The sequence below is a fragment of the Pristiophorus japonicus genome, chromosome 2 (assembly GCF_044704955.1).
Source record: "Pristiophorus japonicus isolate sPriJap1 chromosome 2, sPriJap1.hap1, whole genome shotgun sequence".
NCBI classification, from domain to species: Eukaryota; Metazoa; Chordata; class Chondrichthyes; family Pristiophoridae; genus Pristiophorus; species Pristiophorus japonicus.
The window spans coordinates 329529907-329555997 of record NC_091978.1 but is presented as its reverse complement, the minus strand read 5'-3'; the positions used below and the strand labels follow the sequence as shown (position 1 = coordinate 329555997).

Below are 26091 nucleotides of genomic sequence, written 5' to 3'. Positions count from 1 at the left end.
CCCCCCGACCTCCGCGACTCTCTCCCCCCCCGACCTCCGCGACTCTCTCCCCCCCCGACCTCCGCGACTCTCTCTCCCCCCCCGACCTCCGCGACTCTCTCTCCCCCCCCGACCTCCGCGACTCTCTCTCCCCCCCCCCCCGACCTCCGCGACTCTCTCTCCCCCCCCGACCTCCGCGACTCTCTCTCCCCCCCCCGACCTCCGCGACTCTCTCTCCCCCCCCCCCCCGACCTCCGCGACTCTCTCTCCCCCCCCCGACCTCCGCGACTCTCTCTCCCCCCCCGACCTCCGCGACTCTCTCCCCCCCCGACCTCCGCGACTCTCTCTCCCCCCCCGACCTCCGCGACTCTCTCTCCCCCCCCGACCTCCGCGACTCTCTCCCCCCCCGACCTCCGCGACTCTCTTCCCCCCCCCCCGACCTCCGCGACTCTCTCTCCCCCTGAAGAGAAGAATTTCAGCAGGAGTCAAATGGATTTTTTTTTGCATTGGGAGGATGTAGTTAGTGGTGTGCTGCAGGAACTTGGCTTGTTTTCCACATAAACTAACGATTTGGTCATGAGTATCGAGGAACTAATATCAACCAGGGATATTCGATTTACAACCATCATGGAGAGTGAGAGGAGAAACCAAGAGAAATGTCTTTACATAGAGGATTGTTGGAGCATGCCGAGATTCTGCTTAACAGCCTAACAGCCTAATCTTGGCCAGCACTTCACACCCGCAAATTTTGTATCTCGCGTATCATGCGACCCCCTAAATTTAGGTTACAATTTAGGTCTTCAAAAGTCGCATGATACGCGAGTATATACGGTAATTCAAATGTTGGAAATTCAACCAACCACAGCTCAATTTGATTGAATTACAGAAGTGCTATCTTGAATTTTTGACTTGACTAAATATGTTACCATATAAATAATAACATTTATAACATAATTTAAAAAAATATTAATTTTTACTTGCATCATTAAATATACTCATAACAATGTTAGAAATCCCTGCAAGAAATTTCCATCTCAGAAGCCTGCCCTACTCTTTGTGACTTGGGTTTAAAGTCTGCTTCAAGCCTCGGGTTGCCTATTTGGAAATTTCACCTCAGCGTCGGGTGTAACGGATTTCAAGCTCTTGTGAACAAATATTTTGCGTGTGTGAATATATATGTGTGTGTGTATGAGCTGCATCACAGGAGTTATAGTTTTCTTTCTGCCTCTGTGGAACCAGAGTTACTAGAATGTATCATAACAATCAGAGAGAAAATTTACAAGTAATGTGGGGGGGGAAAAAAATCTATTTTTTTACTGTTCACACAATTGCATTTTGAGTTAAAGACATGTTTGGGATGAGTTTTAAAAAAAACATATCATTGATGGGGGATGGGGAAACTGATATGTTTATAAGGCTGAGTCTTCAGTCAGCCAGCCCCAGACCATGGTCATTGGAGACTCGACGGTTGGAAAAGCCTCCCTTGTGCACTTTCGCACCAATGACTGCTTCAGCAAGAACTGAAACTGCAGGCGGAGCGTACAGAGAGATAAGAAATATATTTTTAGAATTGCACAATAACTGAAGTTTGTTGATGGGAGGTGGGAACAATAGATAGATAAAGTACTTGTACCTTAAGCAAATGTACCATAGGAAGTTGGCAAAGCTGGAAATCTCTTATTATTAATAACTTTTATTTTTTTAGCACCTTTAATGTAGTAAAACATCCCAAGGTGCTTCACAGCAGTGTAAACAAGACAAAACAGATAAATTTGACATCGAGCCACAAAAGAAGAAATTAAGGCAGATGACCAAAAGCTTGGTTAAAGAGGTAGGTTTTAAGAAGCGTCTTAAAGGAGGAAAGAGAGGTAGAGAGACGGAGGTTTCGGAGAGGGAGTTCATTGGGCCAAAACAGCTGAAGGCACGGCCACCGATGGTTGAGCAGTTATGATGAAAGATGTTCAAGAGGGCAGAATTTGAGGAGCGCAGACATCTTGTGGGGTTGTGAGGCTGAAAAAATTATAGAGATAGGGAGAGGCAAGGCCATGGAGTGATTTGTAAACAAGGATGAGAATTTTGAAATCAAGGCGTTGTTTAACCGGAAGCCAATGTAGATCAGAAAGCACAGGGACGAGGGTGATTGTGATTTGGTGCAAGTTAGGACACGGGGTGCTGAGTTTTGGATGACCTCAAGTTTATGTAGTATAGAATGTGGGAGGCCAGCCAGGAGTGAGTTGGAGTAGCCAAGTCTAGAGGTAACAAAGGCATGGATGAAGGTTTCAGCAGCAGAAGAGCTGAGACCGGGGCGGAGACGGGAATGTTACCGAGGTGGAAAAAGGCGGTTTTAATTATGCCGCGGATATGTGGCCGGAAACTCATTTCAGGGTCAAATATGACACCTAGGTTGTGAACCGTCTTGCTCACCCTCAGACAGACGATAGGGAGAGAGATAGAAACGGTGGTTAGGGAACGCAATTTGTGACGGGGACCAAAGATAATGGCTTTGATCTTCCCAATATTTAATTGGAGAACATTTCTGCTTATCCTGTACTGGATGTCAGACAAGCAACCTGACAATTTAGATACCAAGCAGGAGTCAAGAGAAGTGGTGGTGAGGTAGAGCTGGGTGTCGTCAGCATACATGTGGAAACTGATTCCATGTTTTCGGAAGATGTCGCCAAGGGGCAGCATATAGATGAGAAATAGGAGGGGGCCAAGGATAGATCCTTGGGGGACCCCAGAGGTAACGATGCGGGAGTGGGAAGAGAAGCCATTGTCGGAGATTTTCTGGCTACGATTAGATAGATAAGAATGGAACCAGGCGAGTGCAGTCCCACCCAGCTGGATGATGGTGGAGAGGCGTTGGAGGAGGATGGAGCGGTCAACTGTGTCAAAGACTGCAGATAGGTCCAGAAGAACGAGATGGAATAGTTTACCTTTGTCACAGTCACAAAGGATGTAATTTGTGACTTTGATTAGAGCCGTTTCGGTATTGTGGCAGGGACGAAAACCAGATTGAAGGGATTCACACATTGAATTCAGGGAAAGATGGTCACGGATTTGGAAGGCGACAACATGTTCAAGTACTTTGGATAGGAAAGGAAGGTTGGAGATGGGGTGATAGCGAGCAAGTGAAGTGAGATCAAGGGTTGTATTTTGAGGAGAGGTGTGCTGACAGCAGATTTGAAGAAGATTTGAAGAACAGTACCCGAGGAGAGAGAACAATGTCGGCTAACATGGGAGCCAAAAAAAGAAGTTGAGTGGTCAGCAGTTTAGTGGGAATAGGGTCAAGGAAGCAGGAAGTGAGTCTCATGGACAAGATGAGCTAGGAGAGATCAAAGAGAAACTCGAGAAAGATGTGAGTTTAGGGCTAGGACAAGTGGGAGCTTCAGATGAAGTTTGGTCCTGTGGGCTATGTGAAGGAAGGGAACTCGCAGAGACAGCTGATCGGATGGTCTCAATCTTGGAGACAAAGAAGACCATGAGATCCTCACATGTTGTTGGAGCTGAGTGTGGTGGAGACAGGGGAGAGGAGTTTAAGGAGGCGGTTAGCAGTAGAGAATAGTAGCTGGAGGCTATTTTTGCATTCCAGAATGATCCTGGAATAGTGAGCAGTTTTTGTAGACAAGAGTAGGGCCCGATAGTGTTTTATGTGTTCGAGCCAGATCTGGCGGTGAATGGTTAAACCAGTTGTCCGCCACATCTGTTCAAATCTGCACCCTTTTGACTTGAGGGAGCGAAGATGAGGGTTGTACCAGGGTTAACGGCCAGCGTGGAAGAGAGTGATCTTTTTAATAGGGACTTGGGCATCAAAGGTGGTGGTGAGGGTGTGGTTGAGTAGATTGGTGGCTGCAGAAATGTCACTGTTATAAGAGGGTCAAAACTTGTTACTGTAAATTAGAGGACTTTATAACACTCTTGGTGTTACTGTAAATTAAAGGACTTTATAACAGCATTATACCATGTAATGTACAGCAGAATATTCCACTGCAAAGGACTATACCTTTAAAGGCAGTGTCTACTTCTCATAAATAGGAAATTATTAGAACAATTACAGGTTTATTACTGTTGGAAAGGGAAGGGAATTTTGCAGATTGGCAGCTGCTTTGTAAACTTTCGGTCAGAGGAAATCAGCACAAATTGAATGCTTTTCTTTTTGTACTATTGATGTCTTAAGCATGATGGACTCAAAATGGTTTTATAAGTATCAATAATGCTAATAACTGTTAGTGGTAGGTAAGTAGTATTACAAATATTATATCTGTGATCCCTGTATCATCGAGTATCAGTCAGGTTTGGAATATTTTTATGCTGTGTCAGTCATGTGATACATTACTTCAGTACGTTTTCTGCAATGAGTGAACCACAGTTGTATTTAGGCTGCTGTAAAACTGTGGTAAGCATGAGAAAATCTAGTCCAGGTCCCAGACTATTCATAACCAATACCATGGGAGATGTACTAGATAAATGAAGTAACTGATATGTCAGAGAGATTATAATTCAGAATCATGAGACATCACTTTGGACTACATTATAAATGTCTCACTGTCAGGGTTGAGAAGGTTTGTCTGTGAGATATTCTGTCCTCCCTTAGTGTTTTGTTCACTATCGATTTTTACATGTGAAATATTAATTGTGTGGGTAGTGATATCTGTCAGACTCATAATAAATATAGTATATAAGGTACTGGCAGTGAGTTATGAAGCAGTAATTTAGTTGAGCATTTCTGATGGACTCCTATTCTGTATTGAAGTTAAAGTAGTTTTGAAACACCAACAGAAGTATGAAATTAAATTACAAACAATCTCATGACTATATATTCTAATTGTGTATTGTTAAAATGTTTGTTATAAGCATTGTAAGGGATGTGCTGAATGCTGTAAATGCAGCATGATTCCTTTATACTGATAATTGTGACATGGCTATAGTATAATATTACTTGCATTTATATAATGATTTTCACATCTAAATATCAAAAAAGTTACACATGTTGTGTAATGTCAGCTCCCATGGAACAAAATAGTGTTTTCTAACCCCTCCCTCAACCCAGTGGATTGATGGAAGATTATATTGCACACTATTCATTAAGCTATTTTAAATAAAAAACAAAACAAGGAAATACTGTTTTCCTTGGTGAGAATTTGTCAGGATTGGAATAACTAATGTTCATATGCCGGTGATATCAAACTCTAACAATAATCTAAACAGTCTGTTTAAAAACAAAATCCTTCCCTGGCTTTTATAGAGACAAAATTTGAGATGAGCTGCTGCTGCTATGCCACCATTTTCCATATATGTGGGCTGCAGCATGACCTCATTTTCTAGGGAAAGCATTATGCAGGAATTGACACAATAAATTCACTCACTCATTTGTCACTGTTTCTATTCTTGAAGGATCTTCGCGATTGATAGAACTGACTGAATTTCACACTTTTATAATTAAAGTTGAAATATAAATCAAAATAAACCTTTGGACTTGCAAGGATATGTGCGTGCTTCAGATTATTAAATAAGAACATAAAAATTAGGAGTCGGAGTAGGCCATATGGCCCCTCGAGCCTGCTCCACCATTCAGTAAGATCATGGCTGATCTTCTACCTCAACTTCACTTTCCTGTCCTATCCCCATATCCCTTGATAATACTGTTGTTTTTTTGTTTACAGTAATTATGTTTTAAAGGTTGATGCATCATGTAGGAATTTTGTTGTGGGTTCTATATATTTGCTTGCAGTATCTATCCCGCCATTTTGGAGGCACTTGATTGTTTTGTATTAACTAACATCATCATGGGAGTATCATTATCCAGGAATGCAGTAGTTCAAGCGAACCCCAGGTGGGCAGAGGAAATGTTTCAAGGACACCCTCAAAGCCGCCTTGATAAAATGCAACATCACCGCCGACACCTGGGAGTCCCTGGCCAAAGACCGCCCTAAGTGGAGGAAGAGCATTCGGGAGGGCGCTGAGCACTGCGAGTCTCATTGCCGAGAGCATGCAGAAATCAAGTGCAGACAGCGGAAAGAGCGAGCGGCAAACCAGTCCCACCTATCCTTTCCTTCAATGACTGTCTGTCCCACCTGTGACAGAGACTGTCATTCTCATATTGGACTGTTCAGTCACCTAAGAATTCACTTTTAGAGTGGAAGCAAGTTTTCCTCGATTTTGAGGGACTGCCTATGATGATGGTTCAAGAAGGCCCATCATATCTTCTAAGGTCAGCTAGGGATAGGCAATAAATGTGGTCTTGTAAGTATCACTCACAATGTGAGAACAAATGAAAGAAAAGCTAAGGCTTGTTGGCTTGTTTTGACAGTGACCTTTTATTTAGGCTGCACCGACCGATGAATGTCAGACAAGTGGATTAGTAAAGCTCAAGTAAAATGACATCTGGTTTATTGTAATGCTAATGTCACAGTCTCTCCTTTTAATTTATCAACTAGGAATGGCAGTTTTGTTTGCTTTAGTTTCAATCTCAAATGAAGTTTTTGAATAATTAGTTAAATTGGTTTGGCGGGTTTAGTGAATTTAAATACACGTTAATGGTGATTCTGTGATCAATAATCCAGTAAACTAGAACTAGCACAGGACAAGGTCTTTATTCTTCAGATTCAGGTTCCAAATAATAATCTTTGACATTACTTACACAAACAACTGGTTTTCAAAAATAGTGCAAGTTTAAACATTTTATTATTTTATAGCTAGTTTGGATTTACATTTTTGGAAAAAAAATCTATTGTCCTTGACCTTGGCTTTTCTGTGAGCAAAGAATTGATCACAAGCACAGCAAAGTCATTCTGGTTGCAGATATGTCAGAATGTTTGATTACAGTAAAGATAACTGAAAGATTGAGTACAGAGATTTTAAAGCAAATATTTTGAATAACCTCAACAATAGGATTTTGTAAGAATGTGGAATTTGTTCAGAATTTATCTACTGCAAACAAATAACGATCTATATTTGTTGATAGAAGCTAACAAGTGATGGTGCTTATAAATGGGACTAATGATATATCAAACCACATGGCACGTTGGGGCTGAAATTGCCCGGTTAGCGACTCCAGGGAGCAAAGCTGTTTCGCTCGGAGAGGGGGTGGGGGTGGAGTGCTACCGGCTCCCGCAAAATCGGGCGGGTGTTAGCTGAAATGGTAGCCCCCCCGGGCAGAGCGCAGCCGGCGATGACATCATCGCCGTACACGTCTACCCGGGGCGTTACTCGCGGGGCGTTACCGTGTCAGTGCCTCTACTAACTCCTGTGCAATTTTGCAGGCGCCGGTAGCGCTAGCCTCACGGGGCGGAAGTTAAGGGGAAGGTGGGGAGCGCCGTGCCCCGTCATTTTGTAGATTTGGCCGACTCACCGGTCTTTGTCCTCTGTTGTGTGGTCCGGGCCACCATCGTACAACCTGGCACTCCGTCTCGGTGCCAGGCTGCGGCCTGGGCACCATGCCGCCCTGCGGAGTGCACAGCGGCACTCCCCTTTGGCAGAAGGGGAGGGGCGTTGAAACACCTCAGTGCTAAGCAGAGCAGCCACGTAGCGCTGGCGGACCCACCCGAGCCGCGCCCCATGAACCCGTCCCAACAGGAAGTGGAGCGCGCAATATTGTGGCCGGGGGCAGGACTTCTGTGCTGGGCGCGGGATCACGACTTGGTTACCGTCCCCAAACAGGGCGCTGGGGAATTTCTCCCCCATTGTCTTTAATGGCCTTTAATTATTCAGCTTCACGGAAAAGAAACTTTAGCTTAATCAGAACTGTATTCAGATGTTTCTAATAACACAATTTAAAAAGAAAAACATTATAGAAATACCTGAAAAATTAGAGGATGGGCTGCACTGGCATATGCTTTTCTTTAAAATCCAGTGCGTATGTGCACCCCTGTGCAGTAACCTGTGCAGGCTGCTCACAAACATTTCCATTTGCAGAAATATTAAGGGACTGTGCATTGAAATAAAGAGGCCACGCACAAAGACAATTTAGAGGGATCATTGATAGAAATGTAAGAAAATCCTGAATTTTATAGAGAATGGGTTGTACTAACCACAGCTATGTAAGAAAACTGCTAGTGACAAGTGTAAATGATATTATTAAATTTAATTATTTTACTAGTTAATCTCTCATAGCATTGTACATTCAGAGTGAAAGTGTAGCCTTCACCTGAATTAGGGTTAGAGGGTTGGGATATTGGACCAGGATGCACAGACAGAATTTAGTTATTTTAAAGTCCATACATTCGCTCCTTATTTTTAATTAATACTTGGTTTAGCTATTTAAGCAAGAATATAAAATCATATGAAAAGTTGAGATGGGAAGCAGAAAGCAGCATCTTTGGAGCATAAACGTTTATCTGTAGTACAGGCTGAGGAGCTGGGAGATGCAAAACAGAAGGCTATGGCACCATTATTGGCAGAAGTGTGTAATTACAAGTTTACATGGGCAGTTTCCATTATAAAGGTAGACCTAGTAACTTATAATGGAAAAAGTTGCTGGACAGTGTGCGCAGATATAACATTTAATATATTACTTTTATTTGTATTCACATTGCCTTGAAACAGCAAATGGCAGAGCCAACTGCAAAACATGTTAGAAAAAATAATTGATATTTATTTTATCATTGACAGAGATTAAGAATGCTTCCAACTACAGTTCTGCTGTAATAAAGTACAATGAGTCATCGATAGTAACTCGGAATTTCTTGATACAGCCTTCACTCGGTCTCGATGCTGAGACAGTAGGTTGTCCTATGCAGCAAGTGTGGTGTCAGTATATTCCCATCATCCATCTAACTCAATACATCCTTTCTGCTGCCCTGATTGGAGTGGGGTACCCCATCTGTAATGTTATATCCTACACATTGTATTCAAAAATTCTAGGACCAAAGCCCCAGGTAAGAGATGTTTAATTATATACAAGTCTGTTGACATTTTACTATAAAATTAGAGCCATGAAGAGATCCAATAACATACTGTGTTTTAGCAACAGTGTACATCAGTATTTGTATTTGTGATATCACATTTTAATATTTCTGTTTTTTGTAATTGTAGCTTTTGATCTTTACCTTTTCCCTGTAATATTCTTCCATTTTATTTTAAATAGGTGTAATCCAAGACCGTAATTAGGGCAAGTGCTTTGACGTGTTGTGACATAGAAATATAGAAACATAGAAACTAGGTGCAGGAGTAGGCCATTCGGCCCTTGAGCCTGCACTGCCATTCAATATGATCATGGCTGATCATGTAACTTCAGTACCCCACTCCTGCCCTCTCTCCATACCCACTTAGCCGTAAGGGCCACATCTAACTCCCTCTTGAATATATCCAATGACCTGGACTCAACAACTTTCTGTGGTAGAGAATTCCCACAGGTCCCTCTGGGTGAAAAAGTTTCTCCTCATCTTGGTCCTGTATGGCTTACCCCTTATCCTTAGACTGTGACCCCTAGTTCTGGACTTCCCCAACATCGGAAACATTCTTCCTGCATCTAACCTGTCCAGTCCTGTCATAATTTTATATATTTCTATGAGGTCCCCTCTCATTCTTCTAAATTCCAGTGAGTATAAGCCTAGCCGATCCAGTCTTTCTTCATATGTCAGTCCTGCCATCCCAGGAATTAGTCTGGTGAACCTTGGCTGCACTCTCTCAATAGCAAGCACATCCTTCCTCAGATTAGGAGACCAAAACTGCACACAATACTCACCAAGACCCTGTACAACTGCAGTAAGACCTCCTTGCTCCTATACTCAAATCTTCTCACTATGAATGCCAGTATGCCATTTGCTTTCTTCACCACCTGCTTTACCTGCATGCCTACCTTCAGTGACTGATGTACCATGACACCCAGGTCTCATTGCATCTCCACTTTTACTAATCTGTCACCATTCAGATAATAATCTGCCATCCTGTTTTTGCCAGCAAAGTGGATAACCTCACATTTATCCATATTATACTGGATCTGCTATGCATTTGCCCATTCACCTAACCTGTCCACGTCACCCTGCAGCCTCTTAGTATCCTCCTCACAGCTCACACCGCCATCCAGCTTAGTGTCATCTGCAAACTTGGAGATATTACATTCAATTCCTTCGTCTAAATCATTAACGTATATTGTAAATAGCTGGGGTCCCAGCACTGAACCTTGCGGCACCCCACTAGTCACTGCCTGCCATTCTGAAAAGGACCTGTTTATTCCCACTCTTTGCTTCCTGTCTGCCAACCAGTTTTCTATCAACGTCAATACATTACCCCAATACCATATGCCTTAATTTTGCACACTGATCTCCTGTGTGGGACCTTGTCAAAAGCCTTTTGAAAGTCCAAATACACCACATCCACTGGTTCTCCCTTATCCACTCTACTAGATACATCCTCAAAAAACTCTAAAAGATTTGTCAAGCATGATTTCCCTTTCATAAATCCATGCTGACTTGGACCGATCCTGTCACTGGTTTCCAAATGCGCTGCTATAACATCTTTAATAATTGATTCCAGCATTTTCCCCACCACCAATGTCAGGCTGACCAGTTTATAATTCCCTGTTTTCTCTCTCCCTCCAATCCATAGCTACTGATCCAGAATCCATGGAATTTTGGAAAATGACACCAATGCATCTACTATTTCTAGGGTCACTTCCTTAAGTACTCTGGGATGCAGACTATCAGGCCCTGGGGATTTATCGGCCTTCAGTCCCATCAGTTTCCCTAACACCATTTACTGACTAATAAGGATTTCCCCATGTTCCTCCTTCTCGCTAGACCCTTGGTCCCCTAGTATTTTCGGGAGGTTATTCGTGTCTTCCTTAGTGAAGACAGAATCAAAGTATTTATTCAATTAGTCTGCCATTTCCTTGTTCCCCATTATGAATTCACCTGATTCTGACTGCAAGGGACCTACATTAGTCTTCACTAATCTTTTTCTCTTCACATATCTATAGAAGCTTTTGCAATCAGTTTTTATGTTCCCTGCAAGCTTACTCTCATATTCTATTTTCCCCCTCCTAATTAAACCCTTAGTCCTCCTCTGCTGAATTCTAAATTTCTCCCAGTCCTCAGGTTTGCTGCTTTTTCTGGCCAATTTATATGCCTCTTCCTTGGATTTAACACTATCCCTAATTTTCCTTGTTAGCCAAGGATGAGCCACCTTTCCTGTTTTATTTTTTACGCCAAACAGGGATGTACAATAACTGTAATTCATCCAAACCCTGCAATTTTCAAATTACACAACTTTCTCAGATTCTCGCCTCAGTGGCACTTTAATTTTAACCAGAAACGTATCTTGATGGGTAGTTTTCAGTCTTTCTTCATCCAAATAACATTGGAGTGGTTTCCAGCTGGTTATTGTAACAGCTAGTTTTACAAATGGCAAGTGCACTTCACTCACCAGCATTGTTTAAAATTAGAATCTGAATGAAAATCCAGGTGAGCAAAGTTGAACTTGTGCCTGCTGGAAGACTGGTTGGCTATAACAGCTGTCTTAAGAACGCAACATATACTTGGCTTTACTTTACTCACCAATATTTTAATTCAGATTCAAATAGTGGCAATGAGCATGGTAGAACTGAGGACTTACTGTCAGACCAGCTCGTACAAGAACCATGTGGAAATTTCCTTTATTTATTAGCCAAGCAGAAGGAGACAGAATACCGATTAAAAATTAAAGTGCCAATGTGGGAAGAAACAAATTGGGTCTGACCCATACCCGGAAGAAAAACAACCCCTACAACCGCCTGTTCTTGGCATTTTTACAGCCCTAGGATTGATATTGCAATAGAATCAAAAATAATGCACGAGTCGGGCAGGATAGTGGAGTGATAAGGTGGTGGATAGAACTTCCTGATCTGGGAGAAACTTCTTCACCCAGAGAGTGGTGAACCTGTGGAATTCTCTACCACAGGAAGTTGTTGAGGCCAATTCACTAAATATATTCAAAAAGGAGTTAGATGTAGTCCTTACTACTAGGGGGATCAAGGGGTATGGCGAGAAAGCAGGAATGGGGTACTGAAGTTGCATGTTCAGCCATGAACTCATTGAATGCCGGTGCAGGCTCGAAGGGCCGAATGGCCTACTCCTGCACCTATTTTCTATGAATCTTTTGTGGCACCAAGGAGCCACAAGGCAGATACTTAGACATTCACCACAGAGGAGGGAAAAAAATCCAAGGGCCAGGCTTATAAGGCTGCTCTCGGCCACTTTTTGGTTGTCGAGCTGCAGGAAGCAGGTCTCCACCTCTTCCTCTCAGGTGGGGACATGTAGGTATGGAAAGACTCCAGGAAAGAAAAAAAAGAGATTGCTCTACTGTAGAATTGTAGATGGTTTGGTGTCTGCAACAGCAACTCTTCTCCCATGATGAGTTTCTGATCTCAGCCAGGGTCTTGAGGGTTAACTTGATGTGCTTTCAGAGTTTAGACCTGTTAGAGGCTGAATTTTACACTGATTGGGTGATTTGGGTGGGAACTTGACTTTAGCAGTAAACATGTTTTATAACTGATTTTCACTTCCAACGGTAAACCTACATTTTTCTTTATAATTTTGGGCTAAATAGCATAAGAAAAAAAATTGCTGCAGCTAAAAAAGAAACTGCCACTTTGCCCAGTAGGACAGAATAGACTGCCTCCAACATCTGAATTTCCATAAGACACCATCCCTAATTGTTATGTAGGACCTGAAATTATAGTGTCTTCAATGGCCTGTCATAATCCTTCTGAACAGCATCACAACCAACATGTTTTCACATGTGCTTTCACATGCCAAAAACCCAGAACTTGAGATCAGACCATGTGGACCGAAAGTAAAATCAGTTTTGCTGGTGCAGAGTTGGCTATTTGCCCAACAATTGCCCACAAAACTCATAGCTGGTAAAAGCAGGCATAGGGCCTGATTTCATCAGTGCAAGGGTTATTATAAATCTTAAATTAAACATTTAAAAATAGAAAATTATGCACAACACTTAAAATTAGTTTATGCAAATATTGATCCAGATTAAAATGTTTAAAATTATTTTTCAAAAAATTAAATTTTTATTGTATTTAGTGTAATGAAGGGAGTTATGTAGAAAATTGAAATTCAGAACATTTATATTTATTAGAATTGTCTAATAGAGTGACTGCTGCCAACGACCGGAAGCATGGGGTTTGTTTTTTTTAAAACTAGCCCATCCATTTAATGGAGTGACTGCTGCCAACGACCGGAAGCATTAATGAGCTCGCTCCCTTCCCGGCTTTAAAAAAAAATTAGTCTGCTCCCTTCCCAGCTTTTTTGCTTTACAAGCCCGCTTGTTTAATTATTTGGGGATTCCATTGCATATCATTAGGGGATTCCGTTCCTAAATGACTGCAATGGAATCCTCCTTTCTCATTGGAGGACCAGGCCCACATGATCCCAGGAACACTTTCGAACTGCCTGCGTCCCAGGGACCAGTGGGCCTATCGGCTGCCGTATGCATGGAGGCCCAAGAAGGGAACTCTCTGCAGCTTGGATGACAGCAGGTAGGTTCAGAAATGTTTTGCGGGTTGGAGGCATACTCCGGAGGAACATTTCAGGGACAACACCGTTCCACATTTGCCCGTTGGGTTAATGACCTCATATCTACCTGGAGAGAATTAAAAAAAAAACACCCAAGGACTACTTGTATTTAACCTCATCACCACAGATTATAGATTTGGACTGCCGATTGGTAAATTATTCTCCCCATGATCACTATTGCAGCGTTTTAGAACCAGATGAACTACAGTAGAATAGCATTTTTGAAACAGATTCTGTGGTAACTTGGATATTTACTTTTTTTTGTAAAAGTGCATTACATTTAAGTTTGTTCTCCTATTTTTAATCTTTAGGGTGTTTATATGGGCTGGCTAACAGCCTCTGGAAGTGGAGCACGCACACTTGGACCAGTGTTTGTTAGTCAAGTTTACACTCGTTACGGACCTCGATGGACATTTGGCCCCATTTGTGGGATAGTTATGGCAGCTACAATACTTATGGGTCTGACATACAAGAGACTCATAGGATTCTCAATCCGGTATCAGAGACTGCAGTAGTGATGGGCTTTAAGAAGGAACAAAGAAAGCCCATGGATCCAGCCTTGAAAACCAAATTGATGAAATCTAACTAAATGGCACTTTATATTGACTTTACTGCTGTAAGAATAATATAGGGGAATGACTGTCATTTTCTGTATTATATATTGATCTAATTTACTTGACTTTGTTCCATATGCAACTTGTACTATAACTCATAATAGGTTTTACACTGTAAAATTCTGATGCCCTATATGATTTTTAAGTGATGTTTTTTTAAAAAAGCTTCCAATGGTTTCTAATTTTGAAATTTCAAGAATAGCAATGTTGTGACCCATTTCAGTTTTATATGAAATAAATAGGTGACAATTATATGAACTTGTGATATGCACGTTATGATCATATATGCAAACAAAGGAGATACCGACTTGGTGCCAGGTTATCTGGATCTATAACAAACTTTAATATGATAATGCGAGAATTAGAGGTGTGACTTTGAAAGGAAATTTAGGGGAAATATTATATGTGGCAAATATTTAGCTCTGGATGAGTTTTCACTGTATAGTTTTAAACGGGCACTCCAAACTTGCATTATAATAAATATAAACTGCCCCTTGAAGCCACCGATACTCGATGCACCAAGTCTGTTGACGCGCAGCAAGTGCAAGGCAGCAGCGGGTGAAAAACAGGCTTGTGTGTAATGGAGATCTCTTTACCCAGCATGCACAGCAGCAGAGAAACTCCTCTCTGGAATTGAGCTCTATCACAGGCACTGATCCATCTAATTTTTTTTTGTGCGCGTAGTTCCTTTAAATTTGCTGCGTGGCCACTCATCTTAGGGGGAACATTTATCACAGGGACAGAGGGGTTTTTCTGCTGCTATGGATGCTGGGTAAAAAGATCTCCATTAAACAAAAGCCAGGAACTGCCAGTTGGAGGAACGAGAAAACCCACTAAACAGAAAATGAACTAAAATCACATCATTCCAGAATTAGGCACGATCCAAGTTGAGTGCGAAATAAAGGAATGCTGCAGGAGATACAGCCAATCCTGGAATATGTGGCTCATCCGGTTTACTGGACATACAATAACCATTTTGAAATTAACACCTGTAAATTACAGACACCTGATGCAAGTCCCATAGGTGTCTGTAATTTATAGGTTTCACCTATGTAAATATTCACGTTTACAAGCATCCATGGCAGAGCCATTCAATAGCCTAGATTTTCCACTAGTTTGACAGATCAGTGGATTTCCTGCTGAAATCTGGCAAAGCAATGCAAAAGATCACGAAATTTTAAGTGCAAGTTACATCAAGCGTAAATCGAGTTTCTGCAATCTTTAACACTGGTTTTAAAAAAGCAATTTCCTGCTTGTATCCAAAGCAGAAACTCTACAAAAATATGATCTAGATGAGAGGAAAGATTTTAAGTCATCTTAATTGACACCAACTAACACAAGGAAGTAGACAGGGGGTTACAAATTCAGTCTGCTGGAAATGCCTTCTCAACATCAGATGTTTCTTTTTCTCATTGGCCTCGAATGTCTTTTTTTCTCTTTGCGTCCGCTTTACTTCTCTTCCTGTCTGCATTGCTCTCGTTCTTTCTCATGTTCAACTAACTGAAATTGTCTTTGCCCACCCTTTCAATTTCAGACGCTTGATCAGTTTTTTTTATTATCACTATATTAATTTTAAATGTATTACCATCACTAGTGTAACTCACAATACCAGGTAACTGTTACTAATTACAAATTTGGGTCTGCTGTAGATAACTTCTTTGTTTCAGTGGTATCAATCACTCCTATAAAACAGGCCAAGTCTACCTTATAGCTACTTGCTACAGGTGTAACAAGGGGTATGTCCTTGTGACCTGTACTAGATATTCATGGCTTTTGTACATGTAGTTCAGTCTCTTAGAATGTGGACCAAACAAATATTTGGTGAGACAAGGCCAGATACAAATGTTAAGCTGCTTTATTTCATAGCAAGATGAACATACAGAACACCAATTACAAATGAACTGTCCAAAGTCAATAAATACAACCTCAGTAAAGAATTTTAAAAACAACTGACACTCTACCTCACCATTGGGCCCTTTACTCAACTTAAAAAGATGTTTTAAAAAAAATATATATCTTCCGGTACTTCTAACCTTTTCCCTTCTGCAAAAGCCCTCAGAATTTCTCTAACAAAACCTTACTACTTTTGCAACCTTCCTATCTGCTTATGTCTCAGTCTATATCTCTGTTCATAACCAGAAAAGGGGAAGTGAAGACTATCCAACATTTGATTGGAGTGACAACAAATTGGTGGACATCAAAGCTCAGCCTCCCCTTTGTTTAAAAAATTGTATGATACATAACATTTATGTAATTTTTTTTCCAAATTCTGTTTTAAAAGTCAAAGTCCTGAAATGTGATAGGTACAAGAGGAATTAGATTTTACACTATGGAAAAAGATAACATTAAAACACACCAGTCCTAACATATAACCTGTGTTTTCCAAGATCGTCATTTATGAAATATTTGTTTTACACTTTATTATAAATTAAAGTGTTGTGAAGCTCCATTTTTGGTCGACTGTGATATGACCAAGATATTCTCTCCAGCTGGTGACTTAGCGAGTTTATCCAGCGAGCCTCAGAGCCATTTAGTAGAAGGCCCTATATTTGATCCCCAAGTCTGGACTATTAGCTGATCTAGGGTGCTACAATTGACTTCGGTGGCCTTGGGTTTAGAATAGAATAAAGTTAGCCAGGGTTACCACTTCGGATGGCTCGCTGCTGACTATGGTGGAAACGTATACATTTGGAGGTGATGCAGTCAAATAGCTTGCTGAAATTCCCTGTCAAAGCTCACAGGAATAATGGCCAGTTGGACAAGGTATTAGAAACCAACCAGCACATCATCAGTGCCTTCAAGAAGGCAAGAAAATGTAGTATCTACCTACTACTTTTTCTAATAATCTGCACCAAACAATTGCAACAGAATTACTATTTAAATTATGTTAACTCTGCTTTCTCTCCACCGATGCTGCCCGACCCACTGAGATTTCCAGCATTTTCTGTTTTTATTCCCGATTCCAGCATCCACAGTATTTTGCTTTTGTATTACTATTGAAGTGTTGTCTTTCAGCTTAATAAAAATATATTGGAAACAGTATTTTATGAAGCTGACTTTCTATTTCAATAACCAGGTTTCAAATTGAACGCTCCGTTACTATTCTCTTACGCACACTGCCTTTTGGAAATAGGCACGTTTGAAGTTTAGATTTTCAATAGTAGATAAAACATACAAATTAAAACTCATGGTATTCAGTGCAGTACACTCTTGGTTGCAACAAAAACATTTGGTTATCCTTTTTATGTTCATAACGCAATACTGCGTGAAGAGATTCACATACATTAATCCCACATCCATTTTTCAGGGAAGGGGAATTGGGAGAAACTGATTTTTTCTAGAAGAATACCAAAATACAAAGCAATTATTGTATTAAAATAGTCAACTATATACAGCATAAAGCAATATAATACAAACATATACACAAATATACATAATTCACAGTAATGCTAGAAAAGATAGATAAGTTTAGGCTCCAGTTCCCACAAGAGATTTTAAAAAAATTCTCCCCTGTTCCGCACCACCCCCCCCCCCCCCTCCCCTCCAAATTGTCCTATATCACACGAGAGAAAATTCATGCTATTTCAGCAACAGAGTGCTAGTTTCACTCCAATCTCAACTGATCATCACTTTTCAGCCATAGACCAAGATTGGAGCCTAGAGATTAAAAACAAATCAGTAAATACTTAATACTTACTGATTTATTTATTTTTCAAAAAGAGTACGAGGCAAAAGTACTGTGGCTGATTTTACAACACGCATTGCACATTAGTAAAATACCAGAACACATATTACTTGCCAAAGTTGCAAAATGTTTTGACATTTTCATTTTGCACAAATAACTTAGTTTAAAAAAAATCCAGGATAAAGGAAGCATGATGTCATGTAAAGGATATTAAGTGCAAATTCCCAATATTCTGGGAGAAGAGAAGAGAAAGCATTTTGCTAACAATGAAAATGTAAATCCACAACATGCCACAAATACTGAAATGGTTGACATCAAAATTTGACTACTACAGTATATAAAATTTCTATAAAATCTTGTCTTACAAAAACAAAGTTCATTTACAAGTTTTTTTTATACAAGTTGTGTAAGTCCCTTTTATACACAAAGCAGTTAAATACAACTCTACAGACAATCTGCCATTTCAACTGTTTTAACACATTCCATTGATGTTCACTCAAAAATATACTTTTAAATGAGCAATAGAAAAAATAAAAATCTTCCATATACATTAGCAAACATTACAAAATATACAAAATATTTACAGCTCTGGGTTCAGCATTTACATTTTGCTACACCAATTCTGACCAATTTTGTTTATAACTTTTTTTCAGCTTGAATTTGATTAGTTATTATTACTCAGCAACACAAGTTTCAAGCTACTTTTACAAAAGGAAAAAGGGGAGGGTTATGAACTTAGTTCTCTGGAAAGAAGAAGAAAATATTGCCAGACTGCAGATTACAGCTGATCAGTCTGCTTCACTGGATTCTATGCTGGTTTGTTTGATTTGCCAGCAATCCTAGGATTGAAGAGAGGCACTGTAGCTTCCCTTTCACATGATCAGGAATCTTTTCATTTTGCCCATACCTATCAAAACAAACATTTTTATTTTTCATTGAAAACAAGGTTGTAGCCAATTCTATATAAATCAATACAATCTCATTCTTAAACTTGTCGGCTTTAAAAAAAAAGTTAAAAATGAGTATGGATTCTGAAATGTATTTTAAACAAGGGAGGAAAGTGTGGATATGAAAGACGGAAGTTGTGGAAGTTGCTAACAGTACAATGATTGGAGATGCAGCTATTTGCCAATGGTAAGACTAGAGCAATAATGGCATTTAGAAGCAGATTACCAGTGTAGCGTGATTGCATAATGAAAAGGAAAAACTACAAATATGAAATAAAACCAGAAAATAAAGGTTACACATCAAAAAGATTATACCTTCAGTACAACAGCTAATTTACAGATAGTTAATAATATTTCACTTTACCTAGCTCTTTATATTATTTCGGCGTTTAAATTTTTCAGTAAAGTTTCTGAATCTCTATTCAATCACAGAGCTGAGTTTTCAGCAGCTCCATGGCCACTCACAGACTAGATATTTAGGACTCTGCTGCAGTGGTTTCACACAAATCCCCCTATAGAAGCATTTTCAATATGGCAACCGGATACCTTTGAAGAGAGCAAGTAACTGAAATGAATGCTCTAAAGGTGCCCCATGAAAGATATTTGAGCTTTATGAATGGTCAGATACCAAGATTTACAAAAAAAAACTTTTAACAGCCATCCCATGTACAAGAAGAGCTGTAGTTTGATAACTGATTAATTGCTTGAGTGTAAATAGCTATATGCAGTCTGGAAATAAATACATCAGTATTTTACCTCATTATCTGCTGTTTAGATCCAGTTAATTTATCATGTTCGAGGGTGTCTCAAAAGGTAAACTGATAAACATCTGAGTTGGGTCTTGGTCAGCATCTCTTTTTGGATCATGCATTAGATAGAATGGCATTCCATATAAATGGGTTTATGATTGTGCTATGTATAACAGTCAAAAAATAGTTACCTGACTGCTTGCCCCTGAGGAGCTGTGTAAACAACAGATGCGACTCCAGCTTGCACCAGGAGCTGAGAACCATCATTAAATTGAACCCAGACTTCACCACTGATTAGCTATCAAACAAAGAGTAGCAAGCATTAGTTGTAGGCTTAGCCATTCTTGTATTCTAGCAATTAATTCAAAATCCAGTGCATAAATTGAAACTCTTATGATTCCTATTTTGATTAAAGACCCAAAACAAAATGTTTCAGTACTTCCTGATACTTGATACTAAAAGTACACATTTCCCATTTCACAGAGTGTGAACAGCAAAATAATAACTTATGAAAGACATTTTTAAAATATAGTATTGTCACCTTCAGTAATTGCTTCTAGGCTCAGAATTAAATCCCCAACCCCTCTATTGGTTTAATTATCCATCTGCCAGCATATCTATTCTCATTCATATTTCATTCTGGTTTGACCCCTCAGTCTCTTTCCACTACAAAGGACTCTGCACAGGGAAGGAATAAAGTAAAACATGTGGCCTTAACTTGGTAGTCCCTATGAGAAAGTCCCAGGCTGACATTGGCAGCTCCCTGTTGCATTTTCTTGTTAGGCAAGGGTATCAAGGGTTACAGAATCAAGACAGGTAGATGGAGTTAAAATACAGATCAGCCAAGATTTAATTGAATGGTGGAACAGGCTTGAGGGGCTGAATTTATAAAATCATAGAAATCTACCGCACAGGAGGCCATTCGGCCTGTCATCCCTCTGCTGGCTCTTTGAAGAGCAGTTGTACTTTGTCCCACATCCCTGCAAGTTCCTCATCCTGAAGTACTTATCCAACTCCCTTTTAACATTATTTATGGTCTACTCTTGTTCTTATGAGACAGAAACATGTCTGTACAAGGTCATCTGCATATATATATTTGCAGAATAGTATGAAATTGCAACATACATAGAGAAAAAAGGATTATCTGTATTAACTGTTAATAGTTCACGAATCAATGCCATAAACGACAAAATTAAAGCAGTGTAATACTGGCATTCCAAAAGCACCATTTAGATATTTTAATATCATACCAGGATACAGTACATTACACACATTAATTCAAATTACAGTACTGCTGTGAGGTTCTTTGCTACAGTCCACTGATGTCAAGTAGCATCTTCAGTGGCAAATAAGTGTTAATTCACAGGTTTTTTTTTGCCCCCGGGGGAGTTGCTAATTGCAATTGGACTGCAACAGGGAGAGGTCAACTACAGGTTTGGGACTTAACCATAAGGACTACCAAGTTAAGGCTGCCCAAGTACTAGTGGCAGGAAACAGGGTAGGATTAGATGATTTCCAGTTACTTTCATATACTTTCAAATGAAACTGGATGTTTCCCTCAAAGGAAGCATTTTGACATGAAAACCCCAATACAACTTGGCCCAGGCCTAGATTCAATAACCAGATTGATGTTAGAGAGATATTAATAGCACTGTTTTTCTTTTCTCTACAGGAGATAAAGGAAAGAAATCAGTGTTCAAAAAGGGAGAGGTGCAGGGAGTCCACAATAGAAAAATCAACAGACTCTGGATGGATCAGGGTTGATGGACCCAAGATCCTTAGCTTGCACAATAGCTTACTTCGTTCTCAGCCTCTCTCTTATTATGCTAATTCAAATCCTCAATATAATGAAATTGGCATAACATTAAACTGAAGGGTAGATCACATCTTTTCCCCTTAAATGTTCTCAAGATGTAGCTTTCAGAATTATGGACAAGAGGATTTAGCTTTGTAAATAAGGAAGCCCTACTACCTCAAGAGTGGCACTGAGCCATATCGTAAAATTCTACTAGCATAACAATTATCCAATCATTTGTTTATGGACATGGTTGCACAACAAAATATCCCTTGATGATTGTATTATGAATGAATAATTTGGCATACCTGGGAAGCCCAACCAACATTAGGCACAAATACAGATTTCAGCACCTGTCCTGGACTTGGAGATATTACAGTCTGCGTTGAAGGCACAGATTTATTTTTAGCAACTGTGGTAGTTGTTAAAATGGAGTCTTCACACGAACAAATCTACATGGTCAAAATAAGCAACAAAGTGTTTATTATTCCAGTTTGAAAAAACATTCCTTTTGTAACTAAATATATACAATTGTGTACAAATTACATTTTAAAAAAAGCACTCGAGTTCTTATGGAAACATACCACACAACATGGATCAGCAACTTCAGAAGAGATGGGGAGAAAGAGAGATTTTTTTAAAATATTAAAATTAGCAATTATAATTGTGGACACCAGGTAAAGGAATCTGCAGTATACAAACTTCACGCATAATACACATCTGCAATCTCAGATGTAGAGCTATTACTGACATGGAAGACTCCCACAATAATTGAGCCGACAGAGTTAGCTAGTTGGAACTGAGCCATTATCAGCTTGCCTGAAGTACTACATTATTTTTTCTTTTGAAGGCTCAGATTCTCCTGGGGTAATTTCCTCCAGTTATCAACCACCTTCCAATATTATGCCCAAGAGCCCATGTGGGCCTAGACAACAATTAATTCAACTGAGGAGAATATTACAGGCAAGATTGTCTAGAGTGAGAATGCTATATATCATACACACATACACAGGAGTCACTGGATAACAGCCAAGAAAGGCAATTTTGGCTAATATTTTCACTTCCTAGGCCATGCCTTTTCATATAGTTTAGATAAAGAGAAACTGTTTCCAATGGCTGAAGAGTCGATAATTGGAGGGCATAGATATAAGATGATTGGGAAAAGAACCAGAGGCAACATGCGGAAAAACTTTTTTTTTTTTTTTTTTACACAACTGGTTAGGATTTGGAATGCACTGTACTGCCCGATAGGATGGTGGACCGTAGCCTTCAAATGGGAATTAGATAAATACTTGGAGAAAATAGTGCAGGGATATGGAGAAAGAGCAGAGGTGTGGGACTAACTGGATTGCTCCTTGAAAGGGCCAGCACAGACTCGATGGGCCGAATGGCCTCCTGTGCTGTACTATTCTATGAGTCGATGACTTCTGATGTCAATTGAGGATCCAAACTAGACCCCGACCTGAATTGTATTGATCCATAGTGGGCAATATACATACCAACTTAATCTTTGGCGAGCATTCTAAACTTAACCCTCCACTACTTAAATGACCACCAAGACATCTATGCTTGGGAGAATATGGTGATTAAATTAGCAGTCATTTTCATTCAGTCTGCATTGTATTGTATTTTGTCTTTTTTTTTAAGATACAATCGGCTATGAAAACAAGATGACTAGATTTGAATCTACTCTTATATTCACAGTTACAAAATTTGGATAAATTTATAGATGCTGGCTTAGATCCTCTACATAGTTAAATGCAGCAGTTATATACAATTCACTTAAAGGAAATCCAATTTATTTAAAATTGAAATAGCACAGCTACAACTAACGTTAAGATAGATATTAATTCCCAGTTCAACCAGAAATATTGAAAACTTCCAGTCCAATTAGTTATGAGAATCCTTGATTTTATACTCTGAACCTTAACAATAAATTGACTCAAGGATGGATAATGCTGAGGAGTTTGAAAAAAAAAATGAAAATCTTTAACACAGTAGCAAATACAGGTGACAAAAAGCCAATAATAAGTGAAGGGGAAAAAACAAGCTTGTAACATTAGCAATAAGCAATGAACTTGGAAGACTAAGGAAAATGTCCTTTAAATACAAGAAATTTGGGCACGTCAATAATATACTGAAATATCCTTAGAAGACATCTAATTCAAGAAGAAGCTTTTCATAAAAGTCAGGCAGGAATCCATCCAAGTCCAAAGCCTTTCTGGATCATAAGGATATAATAGCCTGAATAATCTCTGCAGAGAAAGCAACAGGCTGTGGCTTCGCCCTGCTTCCCCCCTCCCTCGCTCTTCTTTTCAGTACCGACAGGTGCACGGGTACTGGCTATCAAGAGGGCGTATTCTATTAGTGTATATTATAACAAGGAGGGATTGCAACAGCATGGAGCCAATTTATACCGATTTAAAAAGTCACATTGGAACTTAAGGGCCCAAGTTTCGGCCTCAGTTGCTCCTGATTTTTTGGAGCAACTGGTGTAGAACGGAGTATCTTAGAAATTCAAATTCTCGGCATTTAGTTTGCTCCAGTTCGAGTCAGTTAGAACAGTTTCACTTTGGAACAGAAATTATTTTTCAAAAGGGGGCGTGTCTGGCCACTTACGCCTGTTTTCAAAGTTTCGGCAGTGAAAACTTACTCCAAACTAACTTAGAATGGAGTAAGTGAAGATTTTTGTACGCTCGAAAAAACCTTGTCTACACTTTAGAAAATCAGGCGTAGGTTACAAATCAGGCGTAGGGAATGGGGGGGGTGGGGTTTAAAGGGAAGTTTACAAACATTAAACACTTCAGTTTTACAAATAAAGAGCCATCATTAATAATAAATGATAAAAACATCAATAAATCAACCAATAAAAATTAATAAGAAATATATATATTTTTTAAATCAATAAAAAAAACATTTTCTACTTACTGACTGCAGCACCGGGAGCCCTCCAACAGCGTGCTGGGATGCCCCCCCCCCCCAGTGTGTCTATCAGCGTCTGTGTTTCTGACAGCGAAGGGGAGGGGGAGGAAAGGGGGAGGAGAGAAGGGGAGGGGGAGGAAAGGGGGAGAGAAGGGGAGGGGGAGGAAAGGGGGAGAGAGAAGGGGAGGGGAGGAAAGGGGGAGGAGAGAAGGGGAGGGGGAGGAAAGGGGGAGGAGAGAAGGGGAGGGGGAGGAAAGGGGGAGGAGAGAAGGGGGAGGGGAGGAAAGGGGGAGGAGAGAAGGGGAGGGGGAGGAAAGGGGGAGGAGAGAAGGGGAGGGGAGGAAAGGGGGAGGAGAGAAGGGGAGGGGGAGGAAAGGGGGAGGAGAAGGGAGGGGGAGGAAAGAAGGGAGGGGGAGGAAAGGGGGAGGAGAGAAGGGGAGGGGGAGGAAAGGGGGAGGAGAGAAGGGGAGGAGAGAAGGGGAGGGGGAGGAAAGGGGAGGAGGAGAAGGGGAGGGGGAGGAAAGGGGGAGGAGAGAAGGGGAGGGGGAGGAAAGGGGGGAGGGAGAGAAGGGGAGGGGGAGGAAAGGGGGAGGAGAGAAGGGGAGGGGAGGAGAGAAGGGGAGGGGGAGGAAAGGGGGAGGAGAGAAGGGGAGGGGGAGGAAAGGGGGAGGAGAGAAGGGGAGGGGGAGGAAAGGGGGAGGAGAGAAGGGGAGGGGGAAGAAAGGGGGAGGAGAGAAGGGGAGGGGGAGGAAAGGGGGAGGAGAGAAGGGGAGGGGGAGGAAAGGAAAGGAGAGAAGGGGAGGGGGAGGAAAGGAAAGGAGAGAAGGGGAGGGGGAGGAAAGGAAAGGAGAGAAGGGGAGGGGGAGGAAAGGAAAGGAGAGAAGGGGAGGGGGAGGAAAGGAAAGGAGAGAAGGGGAGGGGGAGGAAAGGAGAGAAGGGGAGGGGGAGGAAAGGAGAAGGGCGGGGGGGGGGGTAAGGAGAAGGGCGGGGGGGGGGGGTAAGGAGAAGGGCGGGGGGGGGGTAAGGAGAAGGGGGGGGGTAAGGAGAAGGGCGGGGGGGGGTGGGTGGGGGGGCGGCCCAAAACTTTGGGCAGGGCCCGTCCCCAGCACCAGATTTACAGGTAGGTGGCATCGGGTCGGATCCGGAGGCGGGTCGGGTTGGGGGGAGGGGGGGGGGGGGGGCGGAGGGAGAGGTCGGTCAGGTCGGGGCGGGGGGGGGGGGGGGGGGGGGGGGTAGAGCGCGGGTCAGGTCCAGTCCGGGGAGCGGGAGTCGGGTCAGTGTCAGTGTCGGGTCCGGGGGCAGGGGAAGCGGGAGTCGAGTCGGGTCGGGAGGAAGCAGGAGCTGGGCGTGGGAGGCAACCTTATGCACGCAGCCCCAGTGAGGACTAGGGGCTGCGTGCTTCGGGCCCCTCCCACACAGTTTTGGGCGCCTGGAGCTACTGCACATGCGCGCCCACTGTAGCATGCATGTGCAGAGATCCCGGCACTGTTTTCAGCGCAGGGACCTGGCTCCGCCCCTACAGCTCGTGCTGCACCGCGCCCGACTCCAGAGGACCAGCAGGGAGCCGGAGAATCTGTAAGTTTTTTTTAGGCGCACTTTGTGGCGCAAAAAACGGGCGTCCAGGTCGGGGCTGCGCCGCTCTAGGCGCGGCCCGAAACTTGGGCCCTAAGTCTTGACATTAGCCTAAAGATTTGCAGTTGCTGCTATCTGAAAATCAACCTTACTTCAACAGAAGAGAGATTATTCTTTGAACAACAAGATTGCCCATATCTTATGAGTGCGTACCAAGCTAACCGATCTATTAGTATTGACTTACTCCAGCTCTTTCTGAATGTATTTTACACAATATCCTACATTGAACGAGCATTGTATTTATTCTGAAGAGTTTATGAAAA

General features: G+C 41.4%; 2 protein-coding genes across 5 annotated transcripts in view; one reads left to right on the top strand and one right to left on the bottom strand.

The window, feature by feature from the left end:
• Positions 1–17140, top strand: part of mfsd8 (major facilitator superfamily domain containing 8) — an 84055-nt gene extending 66915 nt beyond the window's left edge. For both annotated transcript variants that reach the window (XM_070871906.1, XM_070871911.1), the window contains exons 11-12: positions 8590–8855; positions 13796–17140. In XM_070871906.1, the coding sequence (XP_070728007.1) occupies positions 8590–8855; positions 13796–13999 (470 nt within the window). In that variant the 3' untranslated portion in view covers positions 14000–17140. The remainder of the gene's footprint in view (positions 1–8589; positions 8856–13795) is intronic.
• A 509-nt stretch (positions 17141–17649) lies between these two features.
• Positions 17650–26091, bottom strand: part of plk4 (polo-like kinase 4 (Drosophila)) — a 62637-nt gene continuing 54195 nt past the window's right edge. For all 3 annotated transcript variants that reach the window (XM_070871892.1, XM_070871897.1, XM_070871886.1), the window contains exons 14-16: positions 21583–21726; positions 19671–19777; positions 17650–18690 (exon numbers count right to left, since the gene is read on the bottom strand). In XM_070871892.1, coding sequence (XP_070727993.1) covers positions 18582–18690; positions 19671–19777; positions 21583–21726 — 360 coding nt within the window. In that variant the 3' untranslated portion in view covers positions 17650–18581. The remainder of the gene's footprint in view (positions 18691–19670; positions 19778–21582; positions 21727–26091) is intronic.